General features: G+C 56.9%; 6 protein-coding genes across 6 annotated transcripts; 4 read left to right on the forward strand and 2 right to left on the reverse strand.

The window, feature by feature from the left end:
* Positions 1-5,689: 5,689 nt before the first annotated feature.
* COL26b_002921 (uncharacterized protein) lies at positions 5,690-7,142 on the forward strand (the record flags this gene model as incomplete). Its single annotated transcript, XM_053175827.1, has 4 exons — positions 5,690-5,726; positions 5,784-5,919; positions 5,986-6,521; positions 6,571-7,142. 4 exons carry the CDS (start codon positions 5,690-5,692, stop codon positions 7,140-7,142), a joined length of 1,281 nt encoding a protein of 426 aa, XP_053040256.1.
* Positions 7,143-10,599: 3,457 nt separating this feature from the next.
* COL26b_002922 (uncharacterized protein) lies at positions 10,600-12,041 on the forward strand (the record flags this gene model as incomplete). The annotated part of the gene is made up of 2 exons (XM_053175828.1): positions 10,600-10,970; positions 11,024-12,041. 2 exons carry the CDS (start codon positions 10,600-10,602, stop codon positions 12,039-12,041), a joined length of 1,389 nt encoding a protein of 462 aa, XP_053040257.1.
* Positions 12,042-12,738: 697 nt separating this feature from the next.
* COL26b_002923 (uncharacterized protein) lies at positions 12,739-15,732 on the forward strand (the record flags this gene model as incomplete). Its single annotated transcript, XM_053175829.1, has 3 exons — positions 12,739-12,958; positions 13,017-15,597; positions 15,648-15,732. The coding sequence occupies 3 exons, from the start codon at positions 12,739-12,741 to the stop codon at positions 15,730-15,732; spliced, it is 2,886 nt and encodes a 961-aa protein (XP_053040258.1).
* Positions 15,733-15,896: 164 nt separating this feature from the next.
* Positions 15,897-16,572, reverse strand: COL26b_002924 (uncharacterized protein; the record flags this gene model as incomplete). Its single annotated transcript, XM_053175830.1, has 4 exons — positions 15,897-16,039; positions 16,090-16,411; positions 16,466-16,478; positions 16,538-16,572. 4 exons carry the CDS (start codon positions 16,570-16,572, stop codon positions 15,897-15,899), a joined length of 513 nt encoding a protein of 170 aa, XP_053040259.1.
* Positions 16,573-20,515: 3,943 nt separating this feature from the next.
* On the forward strand, positions 20,516-21,977 carry COL26b_002925 (uncharacterized protein; the record flags this gene model as incomplete). The annotated part of the gene is made up of 2 exons (XM_053175831.1): positions 20,516-20,707; positions 20,763-21,977. 2 exons carry the CDS (start codon positions 20,516-20,518, stop codon positions 21,975-21,977), a joined length of 1,407 nt encoding a protein of 468 aa, XP_053040260.1.
* A 778-nt stretch (positions 21,978-22,755) lies between these two features.
* Positions 22,756-23,379, reverse strand: COL26b_002926 (uncharacterized protein; the record flags this gene model as incomplete). Its single annotated transcript, XM_053175832.1, has 1 exon — positions 22,756-23,379. One exon carries the CDS (start codon positions 23,377-23,379, stop codon positions 22,756-22,758), a length of 624 nt encoding a protein of 207 aa, XP_053040261.1.
* Between the last annotated feature and the right edge of the window lie 270 nt (positions 23,380-23,649).

Here is a 23,649-nt window from a genome sequence, read left to right on the forward strand (position 1 = left end):
CAGGGCTCTTCTCCATCCAAAGCTAAGCCTTCCGCTGCCTGCCCTGGTCTCGCCTTTTTTGCCCTAGGAGCCCCCGACGGAACAAGGCGACTTGGCCGCCGTCCGCGTCCCTGGGATTTGGGGATTTAGGTAGGGCTTGTTGAGACGGACGGGACGGCAGTGGGTGGAAGCAGGCAAGTAATCGTCAGATTCAGATTGGGGGCAAAGAAATGGAACTCGCACCAACGCGCGAAATACAAGCGACGGCAAATAGTCTGACGGCACCATCCTCTCTGGCCACGTACTGCTCGGTCGCTGCTAAAGACGAGCGGCACAGGTGGAAAGTCACAAGAGAAGTACCGCCCACCCGAGGCTACCTAGGTAATAAGGTACGGATACTTACACTGGATCGCCATCACAGACCGCGCGCCAGACCCGAAGCCGACTGCATCGAGTCGTCCCTGGAGACATACTCTTGGGCTCACGGCCTACTGCATACAAGACTGGCTCCTCATGGCTTGTTGATTGGCGTCCACGGCGTCCGGGGCTTATTTTGCTTCTCCCAAATTCCCAGCTTGTTTGCCCACCCGAGGGGCTTATTAGGTTCGTTCGTTTTCGACGCCCAAAACGTATGTCTCCCAGCAGCAGGCTTCTTAGCAGCAGGCTAGCGCCAAGCCACTAGGAACTCGTAGACTTCAGCCCCTCTCCAGCCCAATCACCGTCTGGATCCACGAGAGCCATCTGCAAGACTTGTTTGCTTTGCCATCAAATCTGCAACACTCAGGATGGCAGCCTGAACCTGATCCGTGGTACGGTACCTTACAGTACGCGCAAGACACCCGCTCAGATGTCGCCGTATCGTCTGGTCTCTGGGATGGTCCTTTTTTTCGCGCCGCAGGACAACCGCAGGGCGGCAAGCGGTTTGGCGCAATACGAGACCACCATCTTGTGGTTCCCCCCCAGGCCTCATCAGCGAAAACCATGAGATCGACGAACGCAGTCTTGTCGTGTTCATTCACTTTGTATGGGCGTCCAAGGTAATTTTGAACCACCATGTCCCCGGCTCGCGCTTGAACAGACGGAGACGGGGCCTGCCACTGTCTGGCAATGCGCGAGAACACCGGGCTGTCCGACAAGCGCCCCAACTCTCTCTAATTGTTCTCTCTTTCGCTCTCGCAGCCATCCCAGCGAACCTTCAGTGATCTGATCCAATGTGGGCACACGTCACCATGTGGACCGTGGCCATTGGCCTTGACACAGAGTTGGTTTCGACGGAGCAACCGGCCAGTTCTGACCCAGGATGACCGCGTCTTTGACAGTGCCGTCCTCCTGGGTTGGGTTGGGTTGAGTTGAGTGACCCGGCGCCTTCGGGCTGGACTGTCCCCAGAAAATCGAACACTTCCTGTCGACTCCCCAAATAAAGTTTGACAGAGAACAATTAACAATAAACTCCTAGATTGGAAGGTTTGCTCTCTGAGACGGCGAATCTCCAAAAGCCAAGCGACAGTGGTACTGCCAAGCGCCCAGCGTCAAGCCTTCGTCCCTGTCACCATTCACTGCAAAACGTCTGTCAGCCCGTCGAGAGCAAGAGACCTGTCTTGGCCGCTGTCGCACTTCATTCAACCAGTGCAACAGCATACCACAACAGCACGGCACGCCTCATCCGCCCGTATATCCGTCTGCTCCACCCACCGTTTGGCCTCAAACTGTCACGGTCAACCGTTGACAAGAACCTCTAATGGCTAGGACATGGGATGTTGAAACGCTTGACCAGAGAAGTCTAGAGTACCTACCGCCGCGCGGTGGCCCAAAGTCAACTAGCGAGAACAGCGAGGTGATGAAGACTTGGCATCACCGCTTCTCGAGAATTCGCCATGTCCTGATCCATGATCTTCAATGCCCCTGCGTCAATCTCATCTGAAGACGGCAGCAGCATGCAAGCCCGCACCGCACCGCCGGCGGGACGGGGTCTCTCGATGGACCTGGTGGTGGCTCCCTTGGTGGCCAAATTTAGCTTCTCTTGACTTTATTGTCAGGGCTTGGGAGCCCCCCATTGCTCGCTGCCGGCAATCAATCGTCGGATCATCTGGCGCATATCCCTCGCGATGAACATGTCAGTGGTTGCGTGGAATTTGATTACCGTTCACTCCGTGCCTCGCTGGGATAGGCCAATGTTTCCCTTGCCTTCCGAGAATTCACGTTGGAGCGTTTCAGCATTCTCCGGACACCACGAGGCTGTGTGGTGCGTGGGCCAATCCGAGATATGGAGGGAAGAGCGTGGTAAATATGAGCACCACATTCTTGCGCGGAAGACCCCCACAGGACCATCTCAAGCCACAAGAGACGCGCAGCCGCCCTCCCCGGTCTAGACGGCGCGCCCGCGCGTGCTGCCGGAGCTGGCGAAGGCTCTGGTCATCACGACTCCACGTCGAAGCTGCCGGGCGAGTGGGAGTCCGGGCTAACATGCTCCGCTCGTCGTCATCCAATGGAAGACTATGCGCCGACTACACATTCGTCAGCGAGTCGAGTCCGTGAACGTCGACGGAATGGCGACCGAATGTAATGTTTACACCGTCCAAGGCTGTCTGTGGCGTCCGTCACGGGCCGCTCACGAACTGGTCTTGGAGGGCACCATGCATGTCGTATAAACACGATGTGGCCCTGTCGTGCTTACCGCAGGCTCGGGCGCACGGCTCATGCTGACAATGGCCAGGAAGCAGTTCAGCGCAGATGGGTTACACGTGTGGCTTGGCGGAGATGACAGACGGCGTTTAGGAGGTCGGAGTTGCAACCTCGATCTATCTGAACATTGGCATATTGCGTGAGCATTCCTTCGCCCCTGATGTTAATGTGGCTATCTTTCTCTCCCTGCAGACAGATGTCCTGAGCTCGTCCGAGGCTGGAAAAAGCACATCAGAGACTTGGCGACAGTCTATCCCTTCCGTGGGACATGGCAGACGAACGAGTGGTGCGGCTGGCCAAATGAGACCTAGTAGACGGCCCAGAGGCGTTCATCGACTGCGACATGCCACGGCTGAGGCGAGCTGAGACCGTAGTGTTCTGATGGTTCGAAGGTACAGTACAGCACTAGCAACAAGCTATCAGCGAGAACTCGTTGGTGGCCACAGCAGGCGTAGAAAGCGTCCAGTGTCTAGAAGGAAGACGTACGTAGTCGTTCTCCCTAGCTTCAATTAGCTTGCGCGGAACGAAGGGGACCCATTCCATTGGGAGTCTCGGTTAGATTGGGGTTGCATCTGTCAAGCGTGCGGCATCTCAAGATAGAGCGGCTCCTGGCAGTCGTGGAAGGTTAAGGGTCTCGGTGCTGTCGCTCGTAGGGTGCCATCGGAGACTCGAGAGGCAAGGTGCCTTACACTAGGTGCGCAGTACAAAGTACATGCCTTACGACGGGAGCGCAGGAACTACCGATGGAAAGGCGCCTGCCCTGGTGTTGCCAGTTGGAGGCGGGGGTACGTACCTCGGCAGTCCAGACTCCAGAGTGGTCCAGGTCCAGTTGCCCCCAAATAGGAAATACCAATGGTGGGCACTGGAGGCCGAGGACTCGAGTCGCCGCAGCTCACACGAATCACGATTAATTAGGGATGCTATGTAGCTTCATTTCCAATTTGGCTTGATTTCGACGTGCACAGCGACACGCAGCATCGGGCGCTAGTGCGCAAGAAGGCTATCAGCTGTCCTCCCAAGCCACGGGTGACATGACACGGCACGGTGACAATGTGTTAATGGACATGGAATGGGGAGTGGACACCTGGAGTGGTGGAACGGCGGTACTCTGCGGTGTCGATGAATCTCATCTATTTTGCTCTGCATTTTGTTATATCGACAAGTATTATTGTCGTCCATTCTGCCCGCAGTGGTTATTTTGGTGTCTTGGTGTCGAGGCGAGTAGGGGTGCGCGGCATTGTGTTGTCCCTGAACCTGAACCTGGCGTGGACGGGTAGACGGCCATTCCATGTCCAGGTTGCCCTTGATCGGCCCCCGGTACGCTGCGAGCTGCGAGGAGAAGGGGACGCAGAAAAAAGAAAAGAGGAAGCGAGAGAGATGACGCCGGGCAGCAAACAGTGCCTCACAAACACAGCGAGCGTCATGTTTCAAAGTGTTGCTTCCTTGCCAAGACCCTCTGGGAGTCCACCCCCACCATCCACTCTCCAGCTGCAACAGGCCAATCACGGCCGTCCTCATCGCTGCTAGACCTGAAGTCGGAGAGAGCAGCCCACCTCCCACCCGGACGGGCTGGCTAGATCGGTATCCAAAGTGTGAGTGAGGTGCGGTTCTCAATGGCCGCCCCCAAGCATTCGGCGCCATTCGTTCACCCGCAATTCCATTGCACTGCACCTGCAGCCCGCTTGTTGATAGATAGTGACACTGGACCTGCTCTGATAGCGTGAGGGGCCCGGTGTCCCGTCACACTATGCTGCAATCCAATTGTTGAGGAATTGCCTCCATTACCTAGCAGGTACGGATACACTCGTGGTTTCCAATAGCACCCCGCGCCTGCTTGCGCCTGCTTGCGCCTGCCCTGCACTTTATTGGAGTCTCGTCCCGTAGCTGCAGTCGTAATCGCATCGCAGCCACCTCTCAGTAGCACGTGTACCTGCCCAGCCTACGCAGCTGTATCCAACAAGCTCCATCCAGCCCTCTGCATCACGCAAGCTGCACCGCAGAGACCTCTTCAAGCTCGTCGCCAAGTACTTCCTCGAGCTCGGCCCGGTACTTTGTGCTCTCTATTCAGAACGATCCGACCTGTTCCTGGCCTGTTGTTCCCCAGTCGAGCTTACGCCAATCATCTCCATCGCGCAGCCCTTGCTGATCTGTCCACCGGCCGACTCATCTCACCGTGGCCCTCATTGCTATTAGCAGAAGCTACCAAAGTGCCCGTACCAAGTACCGCACCGTACCGTCGTCCCTCCTCTTACACACCACTTCACCTCTCACACACGCCAAAAGAGGTGCAAGACTACAAGTACTTTACTTGCGCAGACAGCCCTGCTTTGCATGAGGGCGCTGTGCTTCGTGCGGCCTGCGGACTCTCTATCTGAACTCTGACCTGTCATTCTTGCAGACTTAAAAAAGGTGGCAGGTGTCCCGGCTGCCCAGTTCTCGCCCTTCACATCCTCCGTGCCACACCGATCTCCACGTCTGCATATTCTCGACCAAAAGATCCACGGACGGACTGACGACAGAGTCTCGGCCGAACATCTGAAATTCCTCCTCATACCATTTCGCGCCCTTCCATTATTCGCTGAGAGTGCGATCCCACCTGGCCTGCTGACCTCAGCGAATCCCGTCTTGCGAACCGCCCAACCCACCCCGACCACCGACCACCGTGGCCCACGCCGAACATCCCTTGCCTCAGCGCGACTCGGGTGGTGTGAGACAGGCCGGGCACAGATCGCCAATGGCCTCGCTCTAGACAGCGATAGGGATATCCCATATCTGAGGTAAGATTAATTCCCCGACAGGAGCGTGTCTTGCGTGTGGGCATCCAGCTTAAAGTGAGTTTAGGGCAGCCTTCACCTCCCTTGAAAGGGCAGCTTGCTCTGCGTATTTGTAGCTACATCTCGCCCGAACTGACTCGCTGCCTACCACGAACCTCAAACCTTCCTTGAGCTTCCCCGACACCAAATAACCTTCAACCTCCCACACTCTCTCGGAGCTTCATCGCAAGAGACCACATTTACCCACTGTCAAAATGACTCAACTCAACGGTCAGAACCGGCAGCAGGCCAGTAAGCATCGCCCAAACGACATGTCTCCATCACCATCACCAAAACTGACCAATTCAGCCTACAGCAACGGCCACCGCAAGTTTTTTGAGGATGTCGGTGTATGGAAGGATGCTCCCCTTCTCAAGGGAAGCACCAAGTTCGAGCCTCTGCCTGATGTCAAGAACATCATGATTACCGGTGGTGCAGGCTTCATGTAAGTTGCGGTCTTGGCATTGCGCCTTATCAGCATCACGTCCCGCGGCACTAACAAATCCCTCAGCGCTTGCTGGCTCGTCCGCCATCTCACTCTCACTTACCCTGATCACTACAACATCGTCTCCTTCGACAAGCTGGACTACTGCTCGTCGCTCAACAACACTCGTGTACTGAACGAGAAGTCCAACTTCACTTTCGTCCACGGCGACATTACCAACCCCACCGAAGTCGTCCAGTGCCTGAAGAGGTACAAGATCGACACCATCTTCCACTTCGCCGCTCAGTCTCACGTCGATTTGAGCTTCGGTAACTCTTACGGATTCACACACGCCAACGTCTACGGTACCCACGTGCTGCTGGAGAGTGCCAAGAGCGTCAACATCAAGCGCTTCATCCACATCTCCACTGACGAGGTCTACGGTGAGGTCAACGATGATGACGACGACCTTCTTGAGACGAGCATTCTCGCCCCCACCAACCCGTACGCTGCCAGCAAGGCTGCCGCCGAGATGCTGGTTCAGTCCTACCAGAAGAGCTTTAAGCTTCCCGTCATTATCGTCCGTAGCAACAACGTCTACGGGCCCCACCAGTTCCCCGAGAGTGAGTGTACTGCTCAACGTAATCTCATCTCAAGCTGACTTTGTCACAGAAATCATTCCCAAGTTCTCATGCTTGCTGAACCGTGGTCAACCTGTTGTCCTCCACGGTGACGGTAGCCCCACTCGCAGGTACTTGTTCGCCGGAGATGCTGCCGATGCTTTCGACACCATCCTCCACAAGGGCCAGATGGGCCAAATTTACAACGTTGGCTCATACGATGAGATCTCCAACATCGACCTGTGCAGCCATCTGCTCAAGGAGATGGGAATCCCCCACGACACGACGGAGGAGTTCAAGAACTGGGTCAAGTACACCCACGACCGCCCCTTCAACGACCACCGCTACGCTGTCGACGGCACCAAGCTGCGTCAGCTTGGCTGGGACCAGAAGACCAGCTTTGCCGAGGGCCTCAAGATCACGGTCAACTGGTACCGTCGCTTCGGTGAGGAGTGGTGGGGTGACATCACCAACGTCCTTACGCCGTTCCCCGTTGTCCAGGGCCTGGACGTGTCCGGCGACCAGGAGCCCATCAGCAACTCGCCGCCTACGCCCGAGAACAAGAAGAGGAAGACTGTCGACGGTATCAACGGCAACGGAAACGGCCATGCCGTCAGGGCCTAGGCTCCATCAACAAAAGTTGAAAACTTACAGGACGGCATGGCTACGGGGCATGAGGGTACATGACGAGACGTCCCGTTCATTATGATGTAAATCTATAGACTTGCGACGCCTGGGACTGGCACGAGGTTTGCATGGCAAATTGCACATGATTTTGGCGCAGATAAGGAGGCATATGGAAACGTACCTATGGAGTTAATCATAGAGATTGAATGATCGAAAATTCAAAGCGATTCACTCATCTGGTGTTCCCTCGCATGCTGTTTGCGTCGTGCCCGTCTACTGATCGAACCAGTCAACGTTGGGAGTTTGGAGGTCTCAGTACGCCACTGACGGTTCATCCGGCCAGTTCTAGCGGATGCCGATCTGGCATCGACGGAGACGATTGCCGCCCGGAGCCTATTCGTGAACGGTGTCGACGAGGGAGCAAGTAGGCCTGATGTGGATGGAATAACATGTGAGCTATGACTTCATGTCAACCCAGACCGTGCAGACGCGGATCTGGCCGGGCCACGCGAACCCCCCTTGGGATCACGGCCGCCGTTGGTCGGAACCGGGGGCCGATCCGTAAGCGAGGGCTCGTGCAGGCTCGAATGATGGAGTAACGCTCCCGCGGGGACGCGATGTTTGGTTCGCAGTCCGAGGCTACCCTAATTTTACGAATTCGGACATGGCGTGAGCGGTTCCATCTTCGTCTTGCAGCTCCGTCGTTCTGGCTACGGTGGTTTTTTGTCGAGGCAAGGTGGCATCAAGCAAACGACTCCAAACTAAGAGTGACGTGATGATGGGCTTGTGTCTAGTCGGCCGCGCTCGTGTAACAGGCGAGGGGTTAGCTGTGCCGCAGAACCTCGTATGGCGAAGGTAGTCGTACTTTCTTTTTCTCTTCCTTCAGAGGAGGGCTGGAACCACGTTTATTTCGCGCAGAAGTCCCAAGGGGACCCGAGCCTCACACACGCTCCCTTGGCCGGGTGTCCATTCCGACCCCTCGTTGATTAATCTCCCCCCCTCTTTTTGCACGATTGCGCGCATCAGGCTTTCTTTTTTTTCATCCTGTGGGTGCCGTCGTCGTCGATTGGAGGGAGGGAGGGGGAAGAAGGACATGAAAGGCCTTGGCCACGGCCCATGCGGGCGGTATTCGCTTCGTTTTGGGAACCACGCAGACGGGTGCGTTCCCATTTAAACCCAGCAGCAAGAGGAGGGAGGGGGTCGGGATCACTGGAAGACTTCTGCAGGAGGAGGAGGAGGAGGAGGAGGGGCGGAGAGACTCGCACTTTTGGCACAGCTATTGCTCCTTCGGTTTTGTTTGCTTTCTAACTCCGTATCTGTGGTTCTGTCTCCTGTCTCCTGGCTGATATCCGGGCCGGGCTTTGCCTGACGATCGCTCACTTGCCCATCGGAGCTGTGTCCGCCTCCGCCGCCCGGACGAATGAAACGACGCCGACAAGTATCCGTAGAGGAGACAGAACCCCCCGGTATTCGGTGCCCAAGGGCCAAGAGTGTAAGGGGGACCCGTATTCTTCAGCGGCGTCGATGGGCACAGACTTGCGGCTTTCGTCTCTCGGCCAGGCGTCCTGCCTCCTTTTCCCTCTCTTGCCCGACGACGAATACCATGTTCGCGGCAGACGTGGCCCCCTGGAGTGTTCGGACTGGGTTGGGTGTGCACCGGGTGAAATGACAATCTGCTGCTGTGTGGTGCCTTGGGACTGGAGTTTGCTGGGCAGCGAAGGGTGGGCGGGGAACCGGAGAACCCACACACGGGCCCAGCCACCCCCGTCAGCCGGGCCAACCACGCTGCAGCATCGGAAGTGTAGTGGAGACTCTGGGGCCGGGGGATTGAACAGTTCTGGGCTCGCATCGGCGGGGGGAGGAGGGAGAGAGGGGCTACCTTTTTTTTCCCCTCGTCCTCGGACTTGGATGGCGAAGAAGAGCCCGTTATCGTGGGACGGAAGCCAGTGAACCACACGCGCGGATGCTTGGCTGGCGGGCCTTTTGGTCTTTTGGTTCTTTGGTTAAGGTAGGTAAGGTAGCACTTGAGAGAGAACTGTGCGCGCGAGGACTCCATCGTGCATAGGGGAAGCTGCGCTGGACTGCAGTAGCCTTCGTCCCGTTGGCCGTCCCAAGTGCGTCGAGTCGAATCAGCTTGGCTTCTGGTCTCTTCTCTCATGCATTCGAGGGGCCCAGACGGAGGGGCTGCTGCGTCTGTTGCATGTGTTGGGTGCGACGACAGGGCAGCATGTTGGAGCATGTTGGAGCATATTGGTCGTCTGGCCCGGTGTCATTGGCAGAGCTCACCTCACTCTGTGCCGTGTAATATGTTTTGGACGACGCTAACGATTGACTGACCTTGCAGATGGAGCGACGTTGTTGTAGCTGTTGACTGTTGCTGTTGTATTCTGACGGAGCACGCAAACATGGAACGAACGAAAGGAAGACATGCAGCATAGCATTGGTAATGCGAATGCCTTATGACTGACAACTTGGCTTTCCCCCCATCCCCCATTAAGATGCCGTTTATTGACATGGCCATCAGCAACCAGAGGCAGCTCCCGCGGTTCATGTTGTCCGTGGTATGTCCAAGTCCACGGCAGAGGTGCGGCAAGCAAGCAAGCCAACGGCGCATGCCGCCGCCCATCTCACATCCACTTCCTCGGGCGCATCACGGTCCAACAGCCAAAAAGCCAAAAGGGACCCTTGAAGGACGCTCTCCACCCTGGACCCGTCCTCGCTGCTCGCTGCTCGCTGCTCCCAATCCATCGCCGGTTCCCACGTCCCATCCCGGCAGCTGTCAGGATCCTGCGCAGCATGCACTGGCCACCGTCACCACACTAGGACCTTTCCCCGGGGGCCAGCCCATTCCTCCTTCAGTTCTGATCCTACCTTACCTACCTTACCTGCTCCAGTGCCTGTTCTACGGATACCTTACGCTGCGCTGCGCTGCTGCGTCTTGTCGCCTGATTATCCGTACCGTACCTACCTATCCTCAAAACGTCCCCCAGGCCCTCCTCCCTCTTTCATCAGAAAGGCCCGTCTTCCTGTCCGTCCCTCTCTCTCGCTTTCTCCCTCTCTTTTGTTCTTCTTCGCCGCCAAGACCCGACGCCTCTCAAAGGCTTCTCTTCACATTCCACGCCAGCCCGAACTAGGTAGAGAACCAGCCGACCGACGGCCCGGATTCGTTCGTCGAAAAATCGACAGCGCCCGCGCCCGCCCGCTCCCCTTCCGTTTGTGGGCCGCCCAATTCACCCGCCCCTTTATTCAAAATAACCACCACTATCGACGCCCGCCTTGCCCGTCCGCCCACCCGCGCGTACCGCACCGCAACCGCAACCGCAACCGCACCGCACATGCCCCTCCGTCTCTCCCCGCGGGCCATGATATGATTTTCCGGCGCCGCCGACACTCTGCACTGCGATAGGACCTCCAACAGCGGGTGGCACAGACACACGGGTACCGGCCGCCGCCCATGGCCAAGAAGCGGCGCACCAAGAAGCGGAAGGGAACCAGAACGAAACAAGACCCCGCCCAGGGCGCCTCAAGCATGTCCACCACCGACGAGCTCGCCTCGCACTCGAGCGACGGCCTGTCCAGCGGCGTGCGCGAGAGCGAGAGCGCTGCGACCGAGATGACGAGCATCATGAGCACCGAAGAGACCTCCCAGGCCGGTCTCGACGCCGACGACGACTGGAACTCGCAAGAGGAGGAGATTATGGAGGTCGACGAAGAAGACGACGACGACGATAGCTTTTCCGTGTTCGCGCCCAGCCATTACCCACGACCGAGCGAGTCGCACCGGACCGAGATGCCCTATGGCATGGCCCAGAGCCATCAAGACATGTGAGTGAAACCTGTTTCAGAGGGCCACGGAGACAATGGCTGACAAGATGCAGGTCGTCAACGCGCTCCTTCATGGAGCGAGAGCTGGATTATCAATGGGAAAATGGCCGTCGGTACTGTGGCCCGCACTACCACCTCCCAAACGATGAATGGGAAATGTGCCGCATGAGCCTGATCCACCGAGTATACCTACATGTTTTCGACGGCAAGCTGAGCACGGTGCCGCTGGATAACCCGACAAGAGTGTTGGATATTGGCACGGGCATCGGCGAGTGGGCGATCGGCATGGCGGACGAGTTCCCAAACTGCGAAGTTATTGGCACTGACATTTCCGCCATCGCGCCCACGTCAATTCCGATGAATTGCTTCTTTGAGGTGGACGACGCCGAGCTGGAGTGGGAACGCGAGCTGAACTCGTTCGACTTGGTGCATTTCCGCCACATGATGGCGGCGTTCACGGACTGGAACTTCATCTACCAGGAAGCCTACAAGGTCATCAAGCCCGGCGGCTGGATCGAACTGCTTGAGTGGGATGACCAGCAGGGCTTCAAGAAGTTCTTGTCAGAATTCCCTCCCTCGTCCGAGATACACGAGCTGCAGAGGGACCTCACGATCGCGGGCCAAAAAGCCGGCCGCGCTAGAGGTGTATCACACATGAACCCCAAAATGTTGAGCGATGCCGGATTTACAGACATCAAACTTACAGAACACACGATCCCGATCAACGTCGAGACGGGCGAGGGCAAGCTGTGGTTGATTGTCTGCATTGACGGCTTGGAGGCAGAGTGCCTGAGGCCGTTGACGACGTACATGGGCTGGGAGCCAGACAAGGTTAAGGAGGCGTGTCATAACGTTGCAAAGGAGATGGCCCGTCTGGCAAGGGATCCCATCAAGTCTCACGGGCTGATTGTCAAGGCTCGAGTGTTGGTCGGAAGAAAGCCGCTCAATGCGCCGGTGCCGCCAGCAAGAACCTTCCCGACTTCTTTGGACGAGGCGTCAGAAACCGACGATACGGCGAGAGAGGACAACCACAGCAGGCGAAGGGCTGACGAGGACGCATCCGAGGCATAAGCGAGCCTCGTGAATCATAGTGTGGAGGAAGAGGAGGCAGTTTGGTGTCGTAATTCTCTAACCCCTCTGACCGAGTGACGAACAACTCGGCAGAGCACGAATTATTCTCATATCTTGCATATATCGCGTTTCATACCGGCGGATAGTGGCTGGTCATGTTAGCGATGTCATCTAGCATATCTTTTACATATTTTACTCTCCCGGGGTTTAGGTGGACTAAAAAGAATCACGGTGGTCAAACCGGATGTTGCGTTGACAGGTCATAGGTGTATGATGGATGAGCCGTGGCTGTAAGGGCTAGGGAGTAGTAGCGTAGCCCGTCGATCAATAAATCAACTCAGCCAGGTGATGCTTGACATAATTATAATCTCTTGAAAAGATTTGCACCTAAAGTAAAGTCAAGATATCGTTGGGTTGATCCCGGAGCTATCAACATGGAAGAGTCGTGAGCTCAGACAGCGAGTGTCGGTACGTACTCAAGCTCCCAGGTTGCGGTGGGGGCCGAGGAGAGAGCTCCCTGCCTATGTCATCCTCCCAGGTGTGCGCCATCCAACAGCGACCGACCGCCCGATCGGCATCAACACTCAGCCTCCAGAGAGTGCATTCCATGCGCATACCCAGCGGGCGACCTCGCCAGCACTCTTGCCAACCCGACACCGAGCGACGATGACCGTATGACCGCGCCCACAAACCGACCATGGCCCTGAATCCGTCCGACGGCTTCGCCGCCGGCAACGGGGTGCTCGACCTGGACGACGCCGCCGCGTTGCCCATGTTCATCGTCGAGCGAGTCCAGCTGCAGTTCTCCATCGCCGCCGACTTCGTCGCCGCCCAAGTCGCGAACAACGTCCTCGTTCTGGCGCTCTCGAACGGGCGCATCCTTCGCATCGACCTGAACAGGCCCGAAGACATTGATGGTGCGTCACTTCAAAGCCGTGCGATGCAGGCTCCCATAGCTGACCAGCTGTTTGACAGACATCGACCTACCGAAGAAACCCGCCGAAATTGGCGTCATTCGCCGCATGTTTCTCGACCCGACAGCTTCACATCTCTTGATATGCACGGCGCTCGGGGAGAACTACTACCTCCACTCTCAACACAAGCATCCTCGAGCCCTCGCCCGCCTGCGGGGGGTCTCGATCGAGAGCGTCGCCTGGAACCCTTCGCTGCCGACCGCTTCGACCCGGGAGATCCTTCTCGGTGCATCCGACGGAAACATCTACGAGGCATTCATTGAGACGACCTCGGAGTTTTATAAGAAAGACATCAAGCTCAAGAACCTGCACAAGCTGCCGGATGGACCCATCACGGGCCTTTGGGCCGACACCCTCCCCGGCCGGGCAGACATGCGGCGGGTTCTGATTGCGACGCAGAGCCGGCTGTTCCATCTGGCTGGCAAGGTCGGCAGCGGCCATGACAGCGGAGGTTCCATCTACACCAAGCTTTTTGAGTCGGAGCAGCCCACGATCCACGAGCTGTCACGCTCGTCTGGTGCTGCCGTGTCCGCTTTGGTTGTCTCACCGGACCCTCCTGATCAAAACCCGTATGAGGATGAGGCACACGAGAGAGCCTACGCGTGGCTCTCGGCACAAGGTGTCTTCCACGGGCAGCTCGCATCCAGCGCGGAAGGCAGCAAGATTTTTGCTGAGTCCAGCATGCTGCCTCGGTCACAGCTTGGCTCGTCCGAGGGGCCAGGCAGACGTAATATGACAGCGGACTTTATTGAGGCGATTGTGCTGACGCAATGGCACATTGTTAATCTGATTGGCGGTCGTGTGGTTGCTACGAACCGATTGACTGGGCAGGTTGTGTATGACCAAACGGTCTTGGAGCCCGGGCAAAAGGCAGTGAGCCTGTGTGTCGACCTGCAGAAGAATACTTTCTGGATGTTCACCAGCCAGGAGATCTTTGAGGTTGTCGTCAACGAAGAGGACCGAAATATCTGGCAGATCATGCTTCAACTACAACAGTTCGACGCGGCCTTGCAACATGCCAAGACGCCACTCCAGAGGGAAACGGTAGCCACTGCTTATGGTGACTACCTCGTCAAGAAGCGGCAGTTCATGGACGCGGCAGCAGTGTACGGCCGCAGCAATAAGCCGTTCGAGGAGGTGGCTCTGACATTCATCGACACTGGTGAGCCCGACGCTCTGCGAAAGTACCTCCTGGCTAAGCTGGCCACTCTGAAGAAAGCTGCGGTCATGCAGCGGATCATGATTGCCAGCTGGCTCGTGGAGATCTTTATGGCGAAGCTAAACTCTCTGGACGACACCATCATCACGCAGGCTGAGCTGGCGGACGGCCTCAACCCGGCACAGTCTAGGGAGCAGCTTCGAGCCGTCGAGAGCGAGTTCCAGGAATTTGTGAACAAGTACAAGTCGGACCTCGATCGCCGGACAGTTTACGACGTCATCAGCAGTCACGGCCGGGAGCAGGAGCTTTTGCATTTCGCGAACGCCATCAATGACTACAACTACGTCTTGTCATACTGGGTCCAGCGCGAGCGGTGGGACGAGGTGCTGAAGGTTCTCAAGAAGCAGACCGATCCGGAGGTGTTCTACCGGCACAGCACGGTGCTCATGACGCACGTCGCGACGGAGCTAGTCGAGATCCTGATGCGGCATTCGGACCTCAAGCCCCGAAAGCTCATCCCGGCGCTGCTCGAGTACAACCGCAACTTCGAGGGCAGCTTGCTGCAGAACCAGGCTATTCGGTACCTCCAATACGTCATTATCCAGCTCAGTTCCAAGGACTCGGCAGTGCATAACACGCTAATTTCGATGTATGCCTCGCACAGCTCCAAGGACGAGGCTGGCCTGCTGTCATATCTCGAGTCTCAGGGGCCCGAGCCCAACTACGATCCGGACTTTGCACTTCGTCTGTGCATCCAGCATCACCGGACGCTTTCTTGCGTGCACATCTACACTAGCATGGGCCAGTACCTGCAAGCCGTCGACCTGGCGCTGTCGCACAACGAGGTGGACCTGGCGTCGGTGATTGCAGACAGACCCATGAACGATGCGCCGTTGCGGAAGAAGCTGTGGCTTGCAGTAGCCCGCAAAGTGATATCTCAATCAAACGGCATCAAGACGGCGATTGACTTTTTGAAGCGGTGTGAACTGCTCAAGATTGAAGATCTCATCCCTTTCTTCCCCGACTTTGTAGTCATCGACGATTTCAAGGAGGAGATCTGTACGGCGCTTGAGGACTACAGCCGCAACATCGATGCGTTGAAGAAGGAGATGGATGAGTCGTCGCAGACGGCAACAAACATCAAGATTGACATTGCCGCGCTCGACCACCGGTACGCTATTGTCGAACCGGGCGAGAAGTGCTACGTGTGTGGGCTGCCACTGCTTAGCCGGCAGTTTTTTGTGTTCCCCTGCCAGCACTCGTTCCATTCCGACTGTCTTGGCAAGAGGGTGCTTGAGCAGGCCGGCGTCGGCACGAGCAAGAGGATCCGCGAGCTTCAAGTGCAGATCAGCAAGGGCCTCGTCAGCGGGGCTAAGAGGGAAGCCATGATTACAGAGTTGGATTCGTTGGTGGCGTCTGCATGGTAAGTCTCATTCTCGGGGGTTTCCTGCGTTACTTACTAACAATCTATAGCATCCTATGCAGTGAGTTCGCCATCAAGAGGGTTAATGAGCCTTTTGTCACGCCGCAGGACAACCTGAACGAGTGGAAGATATAGATGGGCGGGGGCCAATTAGAGCGTATCTTTTGTACATGTATGGTACCCTTGCATGAGAGCGTGATGGCTGCAATACCCGGCGTTCAATCAATTAAGTTTCCAAGAGACACGTCGTTTACGGCATGATTTCCTTCCATTACTCGTAAGCCTAGTGAGAAATTGTCTCATGGGCCGAACTGACAGTCGTTGACTGCGTTGGATACAAGCATGATGCCGATGATGGTACCGTAAAGTCCCAAAACCTCGGCAAAGATGAGGATGAGGATCATACCGACGTACAGACGCGGCTGCTGCGTGCTCGCCCTCACTGAATGGCTCATTAGCAAATATGACAAACCAGGCGACTACTAAACTCACCTCCCGAGTCTCCAATGACACCGATCGCAAAGCCCGCCGCGAGACCGCACATGCCGACGCTGAGGCCGGCGGCCAGGAACAGAAACCCGTTGTGCAGGGCCAGGCCCCTCTTGTTGAGGCGGCCGGAGATGATGACGGCGACGACGAGGCCGTAGATGGAGAGGATCTGGGCCATGATGGGGCAGATGATGTTCTGCATCAGGCGGTCCGGGCGCAGGACGCCGCTGTGGAAGATGGCGCCGGAGGACTTGGCCGTGCCGTAGGCGGCGCCGAAGACGGAGAAGATGATGGCGACAGCGCAGCCCATTGCGCCGAAGAAGGTCTTGCGCGGTGTGAGCACGGGGTCACGCCACGGGTTTGGGGGGGTGATACTTACGGAGTAGGCCGGGCTGTGAGCGGGGTCAGCATGGCGTTGACACCTTTGGCGGTGCGTACGGGGGAGACGTACCAGAGGTCTAGAGCGACGTAGTCGATGGTGTCCATCTTGACGGGGTGTAAGTGGTTATCACGAGGTATTCGGTTTGTGAAAGCGAAAGTGATTAAGTCCAGTACAACAACGACGAGGAGACTGAAGATGGTGCATGATGTCTGAGGCTCGCTTCTTTTTATCTACGCTTACGGTGAGACTCTCTATCTGGGCTGTCACACGGCTGCCTGGATGCATGCGCCGCAAGGCTGTCCGACTTGCAGTCATTTCTTTGCTCTTGAATGTAGGAAGGATCATTTAGGTGGCGTGCCGCCCAATGAGACAGATCCGGGCTGACCACCCAACCACGGCTCATGCAGACAAGGTCATAGGCCACGCTATTCAAACATGGTTATCAGATGTTCTTGCGCTCTTCTATGAAGACTTTCGTGTTATTTTCAGTGCTGAGAATGGTTACTCCAGTGTTCATCTCTCGGGTTATGTCTGCTCTTCCTTGTCCCAATTGTACGTTGTACCTAGGCAGCGTCGACTCGCACGCATACGCAACGGCGTAATCCAGTCCCGAACCTTATCAGCCAGCTTCAGCCGTCGGGCGAGTGATATGCGCGTGGCGTTGCGTGTCGTTTGTGCTGCAGAGAGGTCTTGGAACGACATGGTGATTGGTTCAAGATGACGGTTGTGAGGGTGGTGGGTGTAAGCCAGTCGGAGTTGGGCCGATTCGGGAGCGGGGCAAGATAATCCGGCCTGCGGTCGTTGCCCGGACGGGGTGGACGGGGTGGACCCAGCGGAACCTCATCGGACAAGAACAGGGGAGACCATCACGTGAACGAGGTACACTAGGAGCAAAGTCCGACGATGCACGGGGCAAGGGGAAAGGGAGAAAAGCCGTTGCAGTCACAATCGGTCGAAGGATTTTAATTCTGGAGATCTCCTGCAGGAAAAAGGACCCCCATCGTAAAATCGGCCTTTTTTCCTTTTTTACTGGGTTAGCTTTTTCTGGGTCAGCAAAAGTGAGCGGGAATAGAACGAATGAGTGTACGAATCGGTGACTCGGGTGGCTTTGCATTGCACAAAAACGCGACCACGCTTAATCGCAGTGTTACGATGCGATCTCGGTGCCGCGGTCTGCACCGTTAGCAGAGTGGATTTGTCTCCTCATTTTTAAGTAATATTCTTCTTCCTCCGTGCAGCCCACTCCGAGGTTGTTTTTTTATTTTGTCAGTCATGAAAATACGACGACAGCCAAACACGAGAGGCCCATTTGGCAGCAGAGATTGCGGCCAAGAGGAGCATGCCGCGCCTCCGTCGTCACCGACACTTTATTAGTGAGCTGTCTTGTCTCCTGTCTGGACGCTTTAGCGCCGGGAATTTGGGGCTCTCTGGGGACCCGGACGACGCCACATCCCGGCCGTCGGATCTCGGCATCGGGCATGGGAGGGGCTTAGCTTGGGTAGGCGGGTTTGGACGAAGGTAAACAGGTGGATGACGACGGGCCACTTCCGCTTTTGGCCCTTGCTTGCCTCTTTCTTTTCTTATTTTCGCTTTTATTTCCAATACTGCTGGCCGCGGGTTGCTCACACCGGCTCGGTGGCTCCGGATTGTCGTGGCGATCGCTGCATCGAGGGACCAAGTCCATCGGGTGCGGCGGCGGTTCGGCTCAGTCGGCTCCGATGAAGCTTTTACGGGAGCGGGAGGCTTACAATCCTTCCCCTTCCATTGCGCAATCCATGAGCGCGTGAGACAGGTTCGAGGGAGGGAGCTGGAGGCTCGGGGCGAAAAGCATTCGTACGCAACCCAAACCCCCCATGGGAATACTACTGTCTCCGACACTCCGGAGCCGCGAACGGCGCGAACGGGATCTGCGCTGGCCCTCTGGCCTCTGGGACCAGTGAGACTGTGAGAGGTGACGCTGTTGCGGCTCTGGCGGCACAGCGGACGGTGAAGGGACGGTCGGTGTGTCACCACTTTTAGAGGCTGCGTCAAACGAACGCCCCCGTCGTCGTCAGTCGCGGACGGAGCGATGAGTGAGATGGTCGTTCAGTCGTCTGGTCGTCTGGTTGGCGTCAATTGGCGCCCCTCGGGATGCATGTTCCAGCGGGTTGGGACACATCATCGGAGTTTACAGCGTTCGCCGCGGACGAATGGTTGTGCTCTGCTGTGCTGTGCTGTGGCTCAGTCAGGTAAGGCAAGGTAGCAGCGGCCATGGTTGTTCTGCGCAGGTTGTCGTTGGTTCCAGAGTGTGTCTGATGTTCCCGCGTAGCCGTGTCAGGATGCTGCGCTCGCTCGGAAAGGGGAAGGGGGGGAGGAACACCACCACCACCACTTCAGACTTCTCCTTGCAGTCCTTCGACTGCTTGCAGTGTCAAACCCCCTCGTGCGTCTTGTTTCACCATCCCTGTCACCTGGTGTCCGCACCGCCCGCACAACCGACCGACAGAGAGACAGACCGACCGTTCAGCGTCGTCCGCGACCTGCCAGGCTACTCTGCTGCAGACAGAAAGTGCGAGTTTGCGAGGTGAAGGGAGAAATTCTGCACGCAGCAATTGAGAAATGGCAACAACGTCGACCACTCGACCTCCTGCCCAGCCCGTGGTCCTCCCACTTCACAGCGGCTTCGACAGGCCGAACAGGCGTCGGTCGGGTGCAGGCCCAGCACGGCCACGCGTCTGCTCCGCCTGACATGCACGCTAGCTTTCCTCTTCATCGGGAATGGGGATACGCTCGACTGGTGAAATTGTGGTTGTTCGAGAAGGTTGACGCCGGGGTCGTCCCAGCTTGCGAGCCTGTCGGTCTTCCCCCTACCTCCCTCCTGAGTTTCCCTCTGCACAATTCGCTGGCCCATCCGTCGTCCCACGACATGCAGCGGCCTCCGTCTCTTTCTCCCAAGAGTCAGGCCTTGCAGCAGCGGCAGCAGCAGCAGCAGTACAGCTGGGCAGGTATGCAATGGAATCGACGTCCCTTCTTCTGACTGGCGGGCGTGTTCCCGGTGTAAGCGTGACTAAGGTGGATGCGTTCCGCTCAGTCCCTCTCCCTGACAAACGACAACGACAACTCGAGGACTAAGTAAGGACCCGACACCAAGTCACCAACAATGAAAGGGAAAAGATGGAGAGGCATTCCCGGCCTCGTCCCAACACACAGCCCCCCCGGACCCTGTCCACGCACCGTCCAGTACCCCGCCGAGCATGACGACGATGGACAATTCTGCGACTGTGTGAGACCTTTAGGACAATGTGCTGCGACTTGGCAGTGTCAGCTCCCGCCTTGTCGCATGGCCCAGCGCTGCTGGGCTGTTTCTATTCAAAGAACACTCCCCGAATTTTGACTTTTGATACTTTAGAAGCTAGCCCGCTGCTTCGTCGACGCATCTCATGTTCCTGCACCTACCACCACGACTCCCTTATTTTTTTTTTCCCCGTCATTGCTTTGTGCTTGGCCGCCTTTTTACTTTAAACGGGCTCCTTACTCATCCAGCACTCACACGAGTCGCGAACTGCCAGAAAAGAAGGAGGGAAAGAACCACCCCACGGTTCCCGCGAATTGTGCTGTGCTGAGTTGTGTGTATTTTGTGTGTGGTGTTTGTGCAGAGCCCTTTTCACTCTTTAGTTTGGGTCGGTGCCAGTTCGCCCCCCAACCACGAAGTCTTCCATTCATCACACGCAACTCCGCCACCATCGTGGGTGACGAATCCTCTCCCCACCCCCGTGTGCCGGTCCCGCGCGCCCGATCCGAACGCCGAATATTGCAGCTGGCTCAATTTGCAATCACTACTTCTTCTTCTACCACTACTACCACTAGCGCCGCCGTCAATGACTTCATAGCAACGAATCCCACTCGCAAACCAACAACGGTCTTTTTCTCAACTGTTATATACAGCCCCGGCAACTCCCCGCTTGTAAGGCCAGCCGACCTGCAAGCCCCCGAGACTTCTCATAATCAGCCCTACGACAACAATAACAACACAAGACCGTATACGAATTACACAATACCCGACACACGATGAAATCGACAACATTAATCGCCCTCGCGGCCTCGTTGCTGCCGGCAGAGGGACTTGTTCTGAAGAAGAGTGAGGCAGGTGCGCCCAAGGTGGTTGGTCTGGACTTGCACAGAGAAACGATACCGTACACTCGCAACAAGAGGGACATGCTGAGAAGGAGAGGTTCAGTACAAGCAACTTTGGACAACTTGGTGAGTTGATCAGACTTTTCGCGAAGCGATTTTGGGAAACTAACAATCCGCCCAGGAAACGCTATACTTTGTTAATGGTTCCCTCGGAACACCCTCGCAACCGATGAGATTCCACCTCGACACCGGATCCAGCGATCTCTGGGTCAACACCGCCAGCTCCAGCCTCTGCTCAGGCACCGGCTCGCCGTGCTCCGTCTCTGGCACCTACGCCGCCAACTCGTCCTCGACCTACAAGTACGTTGGCAGCTGGTTCAACATATCCTACGTCGACGGCTCCGGCGCCTCGGGCGACTACGCGACCGACACCTTCACCATCGGCAAGTCGACCCTCACCGACTTCCAGTTCGGCATCGGCTACACGAGCTCCTCGGCGCAGGGCATCCTCGGCGTGGGCTACCGCGTCAACGAGGTGCAGGTCGGACGCGCCGGCAAGGACCCCTACGACAACCTCCCCGCCAAGATGGTCGACGAGGGCCTGATCAAGTCCAACGCCTTCAGCCTCTACCTCAACGACCTCCAGGCCAGCACGGGCAACATCCTCTTCGGCGGCGTCGACACCGACCACTACGAGGGCGAGCTCAAGACGATCCCGATCCAGAAGCAGGGCAGCGCCTACTCCGAGTTTCTCATCACCCTCACCAAGGTCACGCTCGGCTCCAAGACGCTCAACGAGGACATGGCCCTCGCCGTGCTCCTCGATTCGGGCTCCTCCCTGACCTACCTCCCCGACGACATGGTCACCACCATCTTCTCCATGGTCGGCGCCGTCTACCAGCAGGACGAGGGCGTCGCCTTCATCCCCTGCTCCGCCGCCAACTCGGGCAACATGACCTTCACCTTCTCCGACCCCGTCATCACCGTGCCCATGAACGAGCTCGTCCTCGACCTCATCCCCATCACCGGCAAGCGCATCGCCTTCTCCAACGGCGTCCAGGCCTGCCTCTTCGGCATCGCCCCCGCCGGCGACGGCACAAACGTCCTCGGCGACACCTTCCTGCGCTCCGCGTACGTCGTCTACGACCTGGACAATAACGAGGTCTCGCTCGCGCAGACAAAGTACAACGCCACGAGCTCCAACGTCCTCGAGATCGGCACCGGCAGCAAGGCCGTCCCCTCCGCCGTGGCCGTCGCGAACCCCGTCGCCGCCACCGCCGGTCTCGTCCGCGGCGGTGGCAGCAGCAGCGCGGCGGTGCCGTCCCTCGGGCCCATTGCCGCATCGCTCCTCGCGGTGGGCGCTGCTTTCACAACCGGGTTCTGTCTTTTGTTTTGAGAAGCGTTTTGAACAACGTAATGGGTTCATGATTTCTACTACCACACAACATTTTTATGCATTGCGGCGGCGTTTATTTTCCTACAATTGTCATGAGCATGGCTGAGCATCAGCAAGGCGTTATTAGGGGGAGGGACAGCAAGCATGTCACACAAACATCATCACACAGCACAGCACAGCACTCATTCCTTTGGAGAGAGGGGCATGGAGGACGATTCAGCAAAAAAAAGAGAGGAAGACAAGATGAGACGACAAGACGGGCATATCGTGCCGGTTTAGATACCTAGAGCCACATGATTGGCTAATCCAAGAAAGCTTTTTTTTGTGCCTGAAGTTCACGATGTATGGTGGCCCTGTTCATCATGACTCTATTTCTGTTGGTGTGGTGTTTCTGCTCTAAACCGTTTTCGTGACCAATGTTCTCCTCCCATTCGTCTGATCGTGCGACCCGGGAAACACTAAAAAAAGGGTGGTCCCAAACGGGATCCGGTTCCAGCTACTGTGTCGACTCGGTCGAGGGCTCACCCCTGGGACCTGTGGCCTCGGCTGCCCCTGACCTTTTCGGCGACCGCCAAGATTAGTCCCATCCTCTGCCAAGAGGTAACATGTTTCTAGGTGTGTTATGCGTTTGAGCCTCATGTCTTCGAGGCCTGCTGAAGGGGGGTTTTTCTGTATCGTGCCGTCACGATGGGAGCGGATTGACTTTGAAGCTCTCAGAATCGAGCCTCGGTCCGGAAGAGTAGGCGTCCGAACATGGGCCCCTCATTATCCAGCTCGCTCAAGAGGCGCTGGACGACAGGTCCTCGGCAGCAGCCGCAAAGGCGGTCGGGATCTTCAGTCCGGGGATCCACCTCCCGATGGTCCCAGTCACGTACGCCTCCGGGAGGCCGAGCCGGGCGGAGGCTTCCTCGACGCCGCGGCTCATGCGGTCAACGTACTCCGCGTTCGACGGGCCGGGGCTTGTTCTCTCTCGGTCAATGTAGACTAGCACGCGGTCTGCTTTGAAAACTATCCTGTCGTCAATAGTTCTGCCGTCTTCGCTTTCGTTCGAGGCGGCGTGCGGGATAAAAAAGCTGTGATGGGCTTCGCTGCAATTGAGCTTCACGAAGTCGACCGACATGTACTCCTTGGTGTAGGCGTAGGGAACGCCCTCGTACCTGTCTAGTGAAGCCTCGTCTTCGGGGCTAATCTTGTAGACGACACCGTAGACGCCCGCGTCGTTGGCGACGTCGTCGGCGCCATTTTGGACAACGTTGGCGTACCCTCGGCCGTTGATGATGAAAGTGTAGTCTCTGAGAAAGGCCAGGCCGACGAGACGAGAGGATGGGCAGCGTTGTTTCATTTGGGTCGTGGACAGATTTGAGCCGTAGGCGAAGTAGTAGACAGACTCGTCATTGGACATTATGCGTGGTCTGACAGTTTTGATGATCCAGTCAACAAAATCAGGATTGATGTCTTGGATGGTCGTTATTTTCGTCACAAAGTTTGGTGAAGTAGAGATGCAATCCACATTTGAATGGAACCAGACGGGTATATAAGGAAGACGTGCAGCTCGCAGGGGTGTCTGTCTTTCTTTGTTGATAGGCAGGCTTTAACCGCGTCTTATGCAGGCAACTGTTGGTTGCCTCGCGACGTTTCTCCTGTGTAACTGCCTTTTCGACACCGAAAATCA

This window comes from Colletotrichum chrysophilum, assembly GCF_026319265.1.
Source record: "Colletotrichum chrysophilum strain AFK26 chromosome Unknown scaffold_15, whole genome shotgun sequence".
Taxonomy (NCBI): domain Eukaryota; kingdom Fungi; phylum Ascomycota; class Sordariomycetes; order Glomerellales; family Glomerellaceae; genus Colletotrichum; species Colletotrichum chrysophilum.